The sequence below is a fragment of the Carassius auratus genome, chromosome 23 (assembly GCF_003368295.1).
Source record: "Carassius auratus strain Wakin chromosome 23, ASM336829v1, whole genome shotgun sequence".
NCBI classification, from domain to species: Eukaryota; Metazoa; Chordata; class Actinopteri; order Cypriniformes; family Cyprinidae; genus Carassius; species Carassius auratus.
The window spans coordinates 14,258,142-14,273,745 of NC_039265.1; the positions used below are offsets into that span (position 1 = coordinate 14,258,142).

The 15,604-nt window shown below is 34.6% G+C and overlaps 2 protein-coding genes across 2 annotated transcripts; both read right to left on the reverse strand.

Annotated features, from left to right (window-relative positions):
* Window positions 1-3,524: 3,524 nt before the first annotated feature.
* Window positions 3,525-10,463, reverse strand: LOC113041758 (nociceptin receptor). Its single transcript, XM_026200394.1, has 4 exons — window positions 10,327-10,463; window positions 9,981-10,182; window positions 5,304-5,665; window positions 3,525-4,250 (listed from the first exon to the last, which is right to left on the reverse strand). The coding sequence occupies exons 2-4, from the start codon at window positions 10,169-10,171 to the stop codon at window positions 3,700-3,702; spliced, it is 1,104 nt and encodes a 367-aa protein (XP_026056179.1). The 5' UTR covers window positions 10,172-10,182; window positions 10,327-10,463; the 3' UTR covers window positions 3,525-3,699.
* Window positions 10,464-13,720: 3,257 nt separating this feature from the next.
* Window positions 13,721-15,381, reverse strand: LOC113041759 (neuropeptides B/W receptor type 2). The gene is made up of 2 exons (XM_026200395.1): window positions 15,294-15,381; window positions 13,721-14,974 (listed from the first exon to the last, which is right to left on the reverse strand). The coding sequence occupies exon 2, from the start codon at window positions 14,958-14,960 to the stop codon at window positions 13,983-13,985; it is 978 nt and encodes a 325-aa protein (XP_026056180.1). The 5' UTR covers window positions 14,961-14,974; window positions 15,294-15,381; the 3' UTR covers window positions 13,721-13,982.
* Between the last annotated feature and the right edge of the window lie 223 nt (window positions 15,382-15,604).

Here is a 15,604-nt window from a genome sequence, read left to right on the forward strand (position 1 = left end):
AAAGCCTATAAAGTGATATAGAATGAGCTTAATAATACAGCCTGAGAGGAAAGGTAACACTCCAGTCCTGATTCAGATTAAATTTAGCGCCTGTATCCTCATTGTCTCAAGCTAGATCATTTTATGTAAATATTTTAAAATTATAATAATCTGTTCAGACACAAATAATGTCACAGACACAAAAATATGACCATGATTTATTCCTACTCTTATTGAAAAAAATGACATCAGTAACATCAGTTAATGTTAGTTATTTAAGTTTAAATTCAAATCTAATAGTTCATTAATAGTATTGTGTGTGTGTGTGTGTGTGTGTGAATAGGATATAATATATAGTATTAAGGTTTTTTGTTTTGGTTTTTTCATTATGCATTTTGCATTATGCTAAATAAACACGTGAATGTATATAAGATAAAAAGCTAAAGCGTTTAAAAGTGTTTCTCATTGCCTTGTAAACAGCGGCGCCTCTTGGGTATAGTAGCTAAGTGAAACCCTAATCTCTCCTTGAAGTGCAAATGCACTCATTTAAAACAACTCTACCACCGTCAGTACACATTAATATACAATGTGGTGTAGATAAGAATGGGAATAAAGACCAAAAAATGCAATGTCAAGTCTTTCTATATATTTGATATTTTTAGATATGTATAACATTAGTCAAATGCTGTGTTTTAGTAATAAAAGAAAATAACACCACTGATCTATATAAGACTCAATATTATAGATCAGTGAATAACACTAATCAGATTTCAAACGTTTTTAGCTTAAATTCACACTGTGATTTTGTGTTTCTCTTTTGTGGTTATATTAACTTTTCACTACACCTAAATCAAGTTTGGTAATAGGAAATAATACATTTTACAGCACCTCTCTCTTACCTCGTGAGGTCGAAGACTTTTTCTGAGTGAGCCTAGACAGCCACCGGGCGCTTCAGTGACAGATTTTGTGTGTGTGTGTGTGTGTGAAATGGGTAAAATACACATGTACAATAAGGAAATACAAGATCGTAGGAAGATCCTTAAAAACAGAGCGCTTCAATGACGGATTGACACGTTACCGTTCTAAAAGCGTTTCTGGGTTAGTGCTGCCACCTACTGCTAATAATGCGCACACGAGATGAAGCAGCGCTCTGATAGTAGTTTGGCAGGCTTAAAAAAATAAATTACAGTAATGGTCACTTCACTGCAAACAAAGACAAATGCTTCAAACCAGTAAATCACTGGTTCGGCCAGGTTTTAAAAATGAGATGGTCTGGTATCCTTAGCCAGACAGCTCTGACCACCAATACTACGAGAAGGTTGAGACGTTGGCATATAAAAACTAGTTGAAACATAATACATCCAAATCAAAATCATTTTTACAAAATCATCCCGCTGTAAAGCGGGTTGCTTATGAATGGATCAAGATAAAACTTACATGATGATTTATAGTAGGGTGTTCATGTATTTTTTTATTTTGTATTTTTTTGTCAATAATATTCTGCACATATTAAATATTTCTAAACTAAGCAAATCTACATCAACAAAACCAAGTCCTTAACCAACCACAGAGGGGCAGTAAGGCAGTTTCATAAAGCCTTTGATCAAGATCAAAATATTACAGAAAACCTTTTTAAAATGTACACTATGAGTAACCTAATCTTTAACAGTGAAAATAAACTATTTATATCTAAGCCAAATACAGGTGCATCACACTAAAACTGACCTTTATCACTGAACAGTGGATTTGTAGATATCTATGACCATTTAAAAAAATACTGTAGTTATGTTGTCAGAAAATTCCAAGGGCCAGATGGTTACAAATATGCGGTTTATTATTGTTCATAAATATGTTATCCATATTTTGACAAACAACCTCTTAGAAAGCACAGGTCGCTTTCAATTATTTACAGACTTTAATGTTTAAAATTCCCCCAAATCAATAGTTTCCCGATTATGGGCATTATTTTTTAATGCTGGTTGAACAACATAAGGTTTATGAACATAATTTAAGAATCTAAGACCCTTCTGACAACTACAGTAACAAAGCTGAATGCTTAGGTACTGAAAACACAGTCTGTATAGTAACATGACTTTGATTGTTAAATCTTAACAGGCTGAGACATAGTAAATTATGGACAGAACACATTTTTTTTTAATTCAGGGTCTTCTGATGGCATTGTTTACAAAAAAAAAATAAAAAAATGTCCTCAACTAGCTATTCAAAATGATCAATAACAATGGTTAATTGAGGATTAGAAAAAAATACAAAAATTATTTGTAGGCTACAATTGAAAAAAAAAATTATAACAAAAATTTTAAGAATATTTTAATCAGTAATATTTAATGCCTAATAAATAGACCACTTCATTATTTATTACACATTTTCATTTATGCATTTGGCAGACACTTTTATCCAAAACAGACTCACGATGCATTCAAAGTACACATTTTGAATCTATTCATGCAGTCCAAGGGAATCAAACCCACGGCACAAACATAATGAGACAATACATTGTTCTGTATTCCTTTTTAAAATGTTACATGCATTATTCCACCTAAGTGTATGTATTTTCCCACCTAACCAATATGTATAGAAGAACAAGAAGTTAATTTATGCATTTTGTATATTATTTGCATCCCTTCAGTTTAATTAACATATAGTTGAAAAGCTGAAGCGGGACTAGATGAAGCATGGCATAAGGAGAATATATCAAGCATTAGAACACCATCTGGCAAGAACTTCACACCACACAGACAAAAACAGATGTTTCTGAGATCCTTCACTCCAGCGTGTTCTTTGTAAACTGGCCAAGATCAAGGAAACATGCTCTCAATCCCATCACAAAACCTAACTGACGAAACTCACAATTATACAGTTACTTCAAATCCCCTCCTCTTCCCAACTTCAAAAATGCAAAAATTCAGTAAACCACTAATATTGTGAAATACTGTTGCAAATTAAAACAAATCTTTTCTATCTTAATTAGTGCTGTCAAACAATTGATCACATCCAAAATAAAACTTTTTGATTGCATATACATGTGTAATATTAATTTATACATTTATAATCCTATAATTTATATATATTTAATATACAAAAGTATTTTTCTTCTGAAATATATAAATGCATGTGTGTGTATTTTTATAAACATAATAAATATACGCAGTACATATAGTACTACATATATTATGTAAACAAAAACTTTTATTTTGGATGCGATTAACCACGATTAATCATTATATATATATTTCTGACTCCAAACTTTTGACACATGAATGTTTTTTTTACAGCAGTTAAAAATAAATTAAGAAATATTTTGTACATGCAATTCCAATATACTTATTTTATAACAAAAGTAGAACTTTTACAAAAAGAAGGTGAATTAATATAATTATTTAGAATAATTTATTAAATTTATAAATAATATAATGTATAAATATACTAATATTAATAGTCATGTAATTATATGAGGACTACAATAAATAATTTGAAGATTGTATACTATACACTATTAGATTTTAAAAGGAAAAAAAGCCCTTTTGTCCCATGTGAAAGAATGGTCTTGTATATCCATACTTCTAATTCTGAATCATCACAAATTATCTGTCAGCTAAAGATAAATATAAAAAAACTTTAAAGCAGACAAAAGCAGCAATGTTTACATAACTTTACTTAATTGTTTGGTAAGTTTCATGACTACAGCCACTTAGAAAAGCTCTACTCTGCACACACTGGAATGGCACCTTCATCAATAACCACCTCTTTTTCTTCCTCCTCAGCACATTCTCTCTCCTGCCTCAGTGACCTCTTGCGCTGCTCTTCTAGGAACAAGCTGGAGTTGGCCGGGATACAGAATTCACGGAAACACCGCTTGAAGTTTTCATCCAAGAAGGCATAGAGGACAGGGTTTAAGCAACTGTTAGCGTAGCCCAAAGCAATGCAGAAATGCATGGCTGCCATCGAGGCCTGGCTGGTCCCAAGATCCACATGCCCCAAGGCCTGAATCAAAGCCAAGACCTGCACTGGCATCCAGCACAACACAAAAGCAGCGACCACAGACAGTACCATATAGGTGATTCTCCTCAGATTCCGGTCCTTCTCTCTAGAACCGGACAGGAGACGTACACTGCGCAGGCGTCGTACCATCAACCCGTAGCAGACACTTATGATCACCACAGGAATCAAGAAAGAGAAGAGGAACACACAAATCACAAACACAGGCCACCAGTGTTCTCTTGGTTTAGGCAAGTTCAGTATGCACTCGGCACCTGCACAGAAATAAAGTCAGGGAATTAATTGATAAAGCTGATTTAAAGTAGTGCCATGATTTACATTGAATCATGAGCAGCAAGCTAAATCTTTCACAAGAGAGAAGAGTGCACAAATCATTAAATAAATAAATAAATAAAAAGTATTTTTTTTTTCTTAAAAAGTTCTCCTGAACAGGATGTTTTACAAATACACTACCATTCAAAAGTTTGGAGTCTATACAATGATTTTGAAATAGGTATCTTATGCTCACCAAGGCTGCATTTATTTGATCAAAGATACAGTAAAAACAGTTAGTTGTTTTATATACTGTTAGTTGTGTTGCTAAATATTTTTTGGAAACTGATTTTCTTTTCTCTGAATCAACAGAAAGTTTTATTTGAAATAGTAATCTTTAGTAATTGAATGCATCCTTACTGAATAAAACATTAAATTATGCGTGTTTGTGTTTTTTTTACTGTCCCAGACTTTTGAACTGTAGTGTATGTTTTAAAGGCAAAAAGCTATTTTATTCTACAATGTTGGTATTTCTTGTTGCTGTAATCTTTGTTTATGCACACAAAGTCATATATATATATATATATTAGCTTAAATAGTGTGATTTTATTTTATATAAAAATAATCATGAAGAAAAATTAACTTAACTTATATTTAATTAACTGCACACTCTCTTATAAGCATAATTTATTATATATTGTGCAGTTATAATTTTTCTTCATTAAGCTTCCTCCTTTAACTTAAACCTCAAAAAGGTGTGTTTTTTTATTTTTTTATTTTATTTTATTTTTATATAAAAATTATCCGACATATATCAACCAAAAATTGGTATCCCTCTTGCAGGCTGGTCAATGCAACAAAAACTTAATTAGTGCACCTTTAATACACAGTAAATCCACAAATATAATCATTTGGGGTACAACTGTCTAAGTAAACTATGGAACATCAACATGATAATATCAAAATGACAAAGACAGATTCACATTTTCATGACATTATGAACAAACATGCCTCGGAGTGACAGGTTGACACAGGATAATGAGAAAAGAGACTACCGTAAACATCCTTCTCCACCTCCACCTGACCCATGATCATAACAGGCAGTCCTATGGCTGACGCCAGCACCCACACAGCCACGTTGGTCAGCTTGGCCCGGAGCGGGGTGCGAACTGTCAGAGAGCGCACAGGGTGGCAGACGGCTATGTAGCGATCCACACTCATTATGGTCAGGGTGAAAACACTTGTGAACATGTTGTAATAGTCAATGGCCATCACAGCTTTGCACAGAGCCAGACCGAAGGGCCAGAAACCAAGGATGACATCCGTGCCTTGGAAAGGAAGAGTCGCCAGCACTAGCGCATCAGCCAAGGCCAGGTTAAAGATGTAAATGTTGGTGGCCGTTTTCATCTTTGTGTACCTGAAGCAGGTACAAATTTGTTCAAATAACTTTCAATAACACGTTTTATTTCATTAAATGTAATATAGATATTAATGTACATTAATTAATATGAATCAATATTGAATAATACATGTGTATAAAGTCTTTTAACAAAAAATAAATAAAAGTACACACTCCAGTTTAAATTACTAATTACAAACGCAGTGTTTATAGGTCTCAAAGCAAATCCAACATTGTTTTTATAATTATTAATATTACTTCTCTTACGAGCTTGGCATTGTTAGTGTCATGCTCAACTATTTGTGCTATAAGAATGCTATTCATGCATTTTATAAATGAAGAGTTTGGTTCCAAAAAATCAATTTCTATTAATTTGAGTAAAAATGTGTTTCCTTTTACCAAGAATGTGGCCAGATGAAAACCACTATTTTCTGTTTCAGACTTTCACATAGCATCTTTAGGTTATAATAAACATAAAAAAAAAAAATTTTTTCTCAAAATGCAATGAATCAATTTAATCAATATGGAAGTTATTTTTCATATTGAAACTAATGAAAATATATACAACATTGTAAGTTGATCCACATGACAGCCTCTGAACTTGGTCAATATTAATCTTATGCACTGGACTAAAAATACATTCATCAATCGCTCCCAAAATGAATTCAATGGGTCATATTATTAATACTATAAATTAATTACAGTAATAAAATATAATTTCCACATGAAAAAGAGCATGAACAACCTCACATACACATAAATTCCAAAAAGATATTTCAACAATGACAACTTCATTTAGTTGACTAGTACTATGTGCTGTATTAACAAAAACATAAATGCCATTAAAAAAAAAAAAAACTAAAGCTGACAAGCTACGCAATATCGTGTTCATAATCGAATGCGATTAATCTAATGAACGCGATACAGCTTAGCTTGTCAGTGATCTAGGCTCTGTGTATTAAATGCATCTGAATACTTTTCATCTGAATGCATGTAATGGAGATGAACCGGTACTATTAATCACAGAACAGGCTTTACTGATGAGATGCGCGTGAGAATCACATGCGATTCATCGAGCAGCACTTCTTTGTTGATCACAAAGTTCAAAGTATATGAGGAACACTAGGATGCCCAGTCTATTCAAAGTGCCGCGATTACTGTCTAGAGTGTGTGGAATGGTGCGCTGTGATTGGTTGTTACTGTTTCCAGTGAATGGAATGGTGCGCTGTGATTGGTTGAGAGGATATATTGCATTCTGCCAAAAAGGGAGACTGGTGTTTGTCGCGGTTTGTAAAAAACGGGAGAAAACATGACCTAATAACTCTGTGAATATTGCATTTTGCGTAACATTTAAAATTGACCATCAATAAAATAAATACTGATATTGGTGGAAACTTGGCACTTGGCAAACTTGGAAAATTGGCGTTTATCCTGTTTGGGAACCAAGCTCTTTAAATAAAGAGGTTGATATTTAAAGTACATTTTAGAATATTTAAGACATTGTGAATTTAAAAAATCATCTGAAATCAGAAAAGCATTCAGTGGAAACCAAATTTCACATAATATTCAATAGGAAATATTTTTAATTTTGTGTGTTTCTTTCTATATAGTCTTAGTAATCCTTGGAGGAGATGAATGCATGCAAACCACACAGTATTTTCATATATGACAGTATTATGATGCCCTGCTATTTGACATGACCTATTGACAAAGACAAGGACAAGCAAGAGCATCTTTTAAAAAGCAAATGACAATAACTACGGATGGATTTTCAGGTTATTAGGATTAGGGTTAAATCCATTTGCATAAAAATATGCCATCCATGATACAGATGAACAAGATTTGGAGAAATTTAGAGCACTTTACATCACTTGTTTACCAATGGACCCCCAATGGACTAAATCATTGCTTCTAACTACAATAGAAGTACTCTAATCTTATTTATTTATTTATTTTTCTGGGGAAAATTCATCTTGTCTGGATCAGGAGAGAAGTATGTGCAGATCAAGCACCTTTTACAAGCGAAAACAGTCTAGAACAGTTCTAAGGAAATATGTTGGTAAATTTTGATATAAGAGGACAACAAGGGACAGATTCCTCAAATCTGTTCTGATGAAGAAACAAACTCATCTACACCTTAAATTTAATTTGCAAGTACATTTTTAACAAATTTAAATTTGGATGAACAACGTATTAATTAAATCTGAATTATAAAGCAGCCATGCCTATCTTCAAATATTATAATATGTAGACATAGACTGTTTCTTTCTGGATATAAAAGAAAGACTAATTCCAGTGATGTTGTGAAAACCTTGTTAAAAATCCTCAAGAGGTAGACTGACACTTTTCATTCCAAATTCAGTGAAGCTCAGAGACAGGCTGGGATCTTCGAAGGTAAAAGAAATTGCAGGTGGTGCTTGGTAACCAGCCTAGCAACAGGTTTTAAAATAGGCCCATAGGACTATATATCAGAACGTCTGAGTAATGACCGTATAAGTGTATGCATGAACACACACATTATAACACTAAAGGCAAAGACTAAATTGCCTTTCCCTGTATACACAAACCACAATGTAGAACTACCTTTAAGGATGTTTTCCCTTAAAAAACATAAGGTGACAGAGCAAATCTATTTTCTGCCTCCTAATTATGAGGCAGTATTCCTTGCACATTATATCAGCAAGGAATTCCTTCATAATTATACCTTCAACTAAATACAAGCATGAGAGGGCGAGATAAAATTACTACATGGCCATGTTTGTCATGTTAAAGCGAACAACCAGGCGAAGAATTCAGAGGGACACTTTGCATGGTTTATAAAAGTCATTGTGTATTCTGCTAATATGAACTCTTGCTGTGTTGATCGAAAAGCTGTGTCTCGGCCCCCGTCTACAGCTGCTCCACAACATGGAGGTTTGGACAAGAACCAAATGTTTATTTAGCAATGTAATGAACAAGCAGACTTGTGACACGGCGCTGGCAGAACAAGTGCTACGATGGATTAGCTAGTGCCAGAAAAGAGAAAATGGTGTTGTTTCAAGCTAATATTTCACTGTGTTAATGTACAGTTTCATCTACACTGAAAAGCTGGTGGTTAACAACACAAAAATGAATTGCAGGGCTGTTCTGGTGATAACATAGCCATGTGGTCATGCATAGTTCAACCATCAAAAGAAACAGGAATCAAAAGAAAACTATTTAAGAGAAAGCACTTCTCATATCTTGTCGTGTCCAATTAAACTGTTTTGCATTTTTCAGATTTTAAATAAGGCAAATGTCAGCATGGACAAGTTGCAGGACACAAATTGAAATATTTATACATTGCTTGAATTAAGTGAATTTTTGTTTTGTTTTGTTTGGTTTAGAAACAAAACCAGCTGCGAACTATGCAACATACAATAAAACCAATGAACACTGTCAGGACTGAATTGGTTCTCCTGAAAATAACCAAATGGGAACTATACATTAACATTAGGGAAATGTTCTGCTCTTGTTGAAAATATAAATCACAAGAAGCATGTCAAATAACGACCACAATTAATAAAAACATGATGATGATGAAGCAATGTTGCAGCAAGATGAACATACTGTATAACGATGCTCTTTTTTAACCCTATACAAAGCCTGTCATATTTGATAAATGAATTTCTAAGGCCTCTGAATCTCTAATGATGAACATGATCGCACCTTTACTGAAAAACCTATTGATAGTGCATTCTTTTTACTAAGTACAACAAGGTTTATTCTAATGTCTATTCCCAGTTTCACGGTACACACTTTTCTTTTTTTTTGGCTGTGAAATCTTGAATGATTTTTGTAAACCTGAAAAACATTATCAAGATGAATTTTCTGGACTGAAGCAACTTGGGTTTACTAGATTATCACTAGAAAATCATGTCGAAATGTAAAATGCCTCTCACAATTAAAACTACAGAGCTTTGTTTATAAACTAAGCATTTAAATGTCATCTTGCTAAGACATTATTGGAAGATAAAAATAACAACTGACATTTTTATGCATTTATGTAGGTAGTGTGCTTAATAAAAATCTGATTGATTTCCATTACAAGCGATACGAATTTCATCTATGTAGGTGTTTTTCTCCTCCTTGAGTGTGAGCTCCTTATTTTTGCTATATGGGCCATAGAAGCCATATGTATCAATATATGACACATATTTTCCATTATTTTATATGTCAGGTTACAGTACAGGGTTAACTGTGTAACCATACACATCTCACATGCATTGAACTGGTTGTTCTCCTCTATACATCTCTATACTGAGCTTTTCCTCTAGCATACACACTTATGATGATCCCGAACACTTATTCTCACCTGATAATTACATACATGACCAGGCAGTTCCCTACGAGCCCCACCACGCACACTATCAAGTAGACCACAAGGACAGTGATCTTTGCGCCCTTAGGTAGAGGCTCGTCTACATCATCAAGCTCACTCAAATTCCCCCGAAAACCCGAGTCGTTGAACATCTGTTGGACGTCGGACAACTCGAGCAACTCCATCGTGGAGAAAGCTGAGGAGAAGATAAGAAATTAACAAAAACTTGTGTATGTCTCACAACAAGCAAGTAAACAGAAGAAGTGTATAGGGTTTAAAGGACGCCTACACCCTTTAATATCTTGATATCCTCTCTGAGAGAGTATTGTGAAGTACTTACATCCTTAAAGAGCTAATCAAGCTTGAAGTATGTGACGCTCTCCGGTAAAACTGAAGAGAGATGGATCCATCTTAAAACAGGAATAAACGCGTGAGATTTAATGCTCATGAGACGAGTCTTCTCACCGTGGAGTCCGACATTCACTTCGCGCACATCGTTACAGTAATCAAACTTTGCGCCTGCGCGTAAACGTGTGTGTGGGTTCGCGCTCTGTGTGTGTGTGTACAAGTTTAGCTCCAGGGTTGGTTGCTACACTTTTCATTCCTTTATGAATATCTCCGGTGGAACAAACGTTAACAAAACATAGCCAGGTACAAAAGAAATCTTGGTCCTTGGGTGAAAAACAAGCTAATTTATTTAAAAATAACAATAATAAAATAAATGTATACAAAATATTTAAATTACCACTAGAAAGACTTTAGATGTTTTTGCTCCTCAAATACGATTCAGGAGCAAATAAGAAAGTAATTTTAAATTTAATAGGCCTATAGCAATGTCAATATTGGACAGTTATGTGTACAGTTTTTTAAATAAGCTTCAGCCTATCTATGGAAACACTGAGGCATCCAGCCAAAAGTGTATTACTATAACTGAGTCTTGAAGCTATGAAAGGATGACCTAACTTTTCAGTGTCTGGAATAGGTAGAAAATGAGTCTTTAATGCCCTTGATGTAATCCGCCATCTTGGAAAACCATCAAATTTCATCTGGTCTAGAAGAAATATAGAGCTGTATATCTTCTGCATAACAATGAAAGCTAAAGGCTAATAATCTTGGCTAAGGGAACATTTACAAACAGTGTTCACTGCTTTATACAGAGGGAAACTGCCCTCTGCTGAAGTGATGCACAAGATTTGAAGCTGCAACCTTTTTTTTTTTTTTTTTTTTTTTTTTTGCTGTGTTATTCACCATGCATGCTGCCCTCCAGATCACAATTGAAATATATCGTAGGACTGTTTCAGAACAATGAATTCTGAACAAAAACTATAGGAGGATAATATTGTTGAAATAGAGAGATTGGATGCAGCACTAAGACAGAGATATTCTAATGAAAATCATGTGGACCATAATGCAGTTAAAGGCCATTAGGCGACCCATGTGTCTTCTGATGAGACTAGTTACATAAATAATTAAAATGCACAGAAATATAAAATAAGGATTCGAAAATCATAATGCTTTTGAAATCACAATGCATGATATGGTAGCTTTACACTTTAAAATGCTTTCCTTACCCTACATGCTGCTCAGTAGCCTACATAACGCACAGAGCTAGATAAAATACTCAAATTTAACCTTGAGAGGAGATTTACAATGCCTTTGCCAGTGCCATCTTATTTACATTGAAAGCCTTTACTCATGGCTGTTGGTGATGCAGTATGACAGAGAGAGAGAGAGCGAGAGAGAAGTGAAGCTGGAGAAAATTTATAGTGATGTTTTGCTGCACACACGGCTAGCACTACTGCAGTTCTTGGTGGAGATAAATGTGGGGATATTTTGTATCCCGGTGGAGAACACTCACTGAATTTTGAGGCAATCAATTTTCGACCTGCACTCACAAAACAGCAGCTCTGAAAAGCACGGGTTGAAAAACTCAGAGCGGTGCCAGGGAGAAAATGAGCCAATGAGCTGAAGAGGAAACAGAGATGACAGCGGTGACAGGCAAGAGACAATGTGGTGACAGGTGGGGGAGAAACAAAAGGTATAAAAAAAGTTATGTGAGAGGGACAGTGTGGATTGTTCATTTGAACTGCTCTTCCTTCACCGAGCCAGTTTATATATATATGTATATATATATATATATGTGTGTGTGTGTGTGTGTGTGCCTCAAAGCATGTATGTTTAAACAGAAAAAAGCATGCAGGATAAATTTATTTCTCTCTCAAAAGAGATTTTGTATATACGATTAGACAAACACAAAATTACCCCTGTGTATAAGAATCACCATTACATCACCATTAAATGCCCTCTAGTGCAATACAATGAGGAGTAATGGTTAATAGAAATGCTTAGAAAGTCTGAGATAATGAAATTCACAATGCCAGTGACCTGAATGCTCAATAAAACCATGTTCTTAAGAGTTCCGCATGGAATGTAGCAATCATTATAGATTTAAGAAGAGGAGAAGAGAGGGAAATTGTATCACGCTCAATAACTCAAATGAGAAGTAATGATTAAACTTAATCAGCATATCATGGCCATTAAGGCACCCTATCTGTCAGAGAAAGAATGGCTATTTCACACAAGTGGGTCACTGAAATTAGTTTTTAATCTTTTTTCATGCTACTTCTCTGAAGTTACTGATTGAGATCAATGAGGTCCTAGCTAGTTAGTTGTTAATTCTGTCATCGGCAATGTTTATAATAACTAGAATATATATATATATATATATATATATATATATATATATATATATATATATATATATATATATATATATATATATACACACACACACACACACACACACACACACACACACAATATATATATATATATATATATATATATATATATTATGGCTACTAGACCATTTTAACAGAAGCTAACAGTCTTTAGCTTTATACTTTATATATATATTGTTTGTTTTTTGTCAATGTACACTGACACCAGTATAATGGCCTTGGTATAGTACCATAAAATAATTTAATATATTTGTATATGTAGTAACTTTCTGATTTAAGAGAATATGTTAACGTCATGAAAATGTTTAAATTACAACATGATATCATCCTGCCCTCTTCTGATGGTGTTAGGTATTACGGAAAGCCGTTTAATAATGATCTGTTCCGTCACTGGTCCGCTTGTTAGTTTATGGGGAAGTGCATAAATACCTCATTCTTTTCTTACATTAACTTTGCCTTAAGCAATGAAGCATTTTCATTTGAACGTCGCGCGAAGAACATAGGCTACTTAGTGAAAAAATAAACGTAACCTGCTGAACAGTGCAATCTTCATGCACATTTATTAATTATCAACATTGAACACAACACGAGCAGCAGCATTTTATGCCACAGGAGGCGACAGAGTTTCACTTTCAAGCTTTAAAGCTTATATACAAAACATACCCAAACCACATAGCATAAGAGAGAAATATATATATACACACACCCATTAGTATTTATGTATTATACATAAATAATTATTTACACTTTAAAACAAGATTTGGTTTCACTTTATTTTAAGGTGTCCTTGTTACAGTGTAATTATGCATTTAAGTATAGTGATGTGTAATTGTAATAACTATGTTTGGATTAGGGTTTGGTTTATACTTGCATGTAATTATGCATAATGTATTGTTATTATAATAGTAAATATATGTAACGTGTATCAAGGTTAATTAAAATTAAGTGTTACCAAATACTTATAAAAAAATTAATGAATGAGTGTTAATGAAAGTTTAATTGTGCTAAAATTACAGTGGTACTAAAGTCACACCCAACAGTGGAACATTCATAACTCTTCTGCACCACTTCAAATTTAAACACTGATCAGGAAAATTATGTTGAAACTAGACAATGATGAAAACATTTTACATTGCAGACAATTAGCTACTTGAGTCAAGGTGATTGTTTTAAAATGACTTTAAGACTACGTTTTGATGTTGCTAAGTGGGAACTCGAACCTTATTGGCCTGATTTGTTAGGGTACAAAAACGGTTCAGCATTCCAACATTTTTTTAAATGCCTTCCTGAAACTATCGTCTAAGAACGCGTAAAGGAACGGATTGAGACACGAGTTGGCATAACTCAGTCCCGTGATGAAATAAGAAATACCTATAACCAGAGGAGTGGTGGGCAAGTCTGAGGTGAGGGCGACCACTGTACTCAGGTGGAAGGGTGTCCAACAAAACAAGCAAACGGCAAGCACAACGAAGACCATCATTGTGACTCGTTTCTTGGCTTTGTCCAGAGCCTTCCCATTTGAGTTGAGACGCGTGCGTCTCAGCTTGTACAGCATCACACTATAGAGGATGCATATGGTTGAAACTGGAATGACAAAACCGAGGACCAGCGTGTAGATCCGACTCGCTTTGAACCAGAAACTCTCAGGACTTGGGAAACTCAAAACGCAGCTCTTCCTGCTCTCCGCGTCGTCGGGACTTACATAGACACCGGCGAAAACGGTAAAGGGCATCACGATGAGAATGACCAGAGCCCAAACGCTCATGCTGACTGTTTTGGCTGACCTGTAGGTCCGGTGGGGCATCCGTTTGGAGCGCAATGTGGACACCACGACCAGATAGCGGTCCACACTCATCACAGTCAAGAAGAAGATGCTGGAGAAGATGTTGTAGTGGTCTATGGACAGAATCACTTTGCATAAAATCTCTCCAAACGGCCAGTAGTTTAACAGGTGCTCGGCTATGTTGATGGGCAACACCAACGTGAAAAGGTCGTCTGCGATGGCCAAATTCAAGATGAATAGATTGGTGACCGTTTTCATTTTAGGCGCCTTCCAAATCACGTAAATAACAGCGGTGTTGCCCGTGAGTCCCACAGCGCAGATGATTGAGTAAATAACCGGTAGCCAGATGTAGAAGTCAGGGTAGAGCATCCACGCTGGAGACGTGCTGTTGATTTGGTTGTAATCCGGATTGGTCACGTTGCATGAAGATTGTATTGTTTTATTATCCATTGTGGCATTGAATTCTGTTAAAAAGCAGAACATTTTTAAAGTAGAGAAAGGAAAAGTTTACTACAGAAGAAAAACTAAATGCAATTCTTGCAAGTCAAATATTGTTATTGTTTGAGTGATTGTTTTACTAAATACATTTTAACTAAAATATGTTTTGCATATATTCGTTCAGTTATTCTTGTTTACCTTTTTAGTAAATAAAAAATGTTAGTTATGGAGTGAAATATTTAAAAACATAAGAGTTTTTAAATGTAATAGTGTGTTTCATTTCACGAAGTTGAAAATTCATTGGAGTCAACACACAAGTAAAAACGTTGAGATAAGTCATCTTACCTGACAGATCCAGGCATACAGGATCTTCTGCTGATCTGCTCTATTGGTATTCAGTGGACACTTTGCGGTAAATGGCAGAGCGCAGCGCTTTTACGCGCACGATTTCACACACGTATGATGTAAGACAGACCCTGGACCAGTCTCTTATATCATTTTCATCTTGTAATGTCCAACATGAAACACAATAAGTCTCATAAAGAACTATTTATCCACTTAGTCTTATTAAATAAATGACTGTATTGTAGCAGGACATTGTTCTTCTTATAGTCAAAAAATAAAACACCAGTCAGACTCATAACCTAAAAATATGT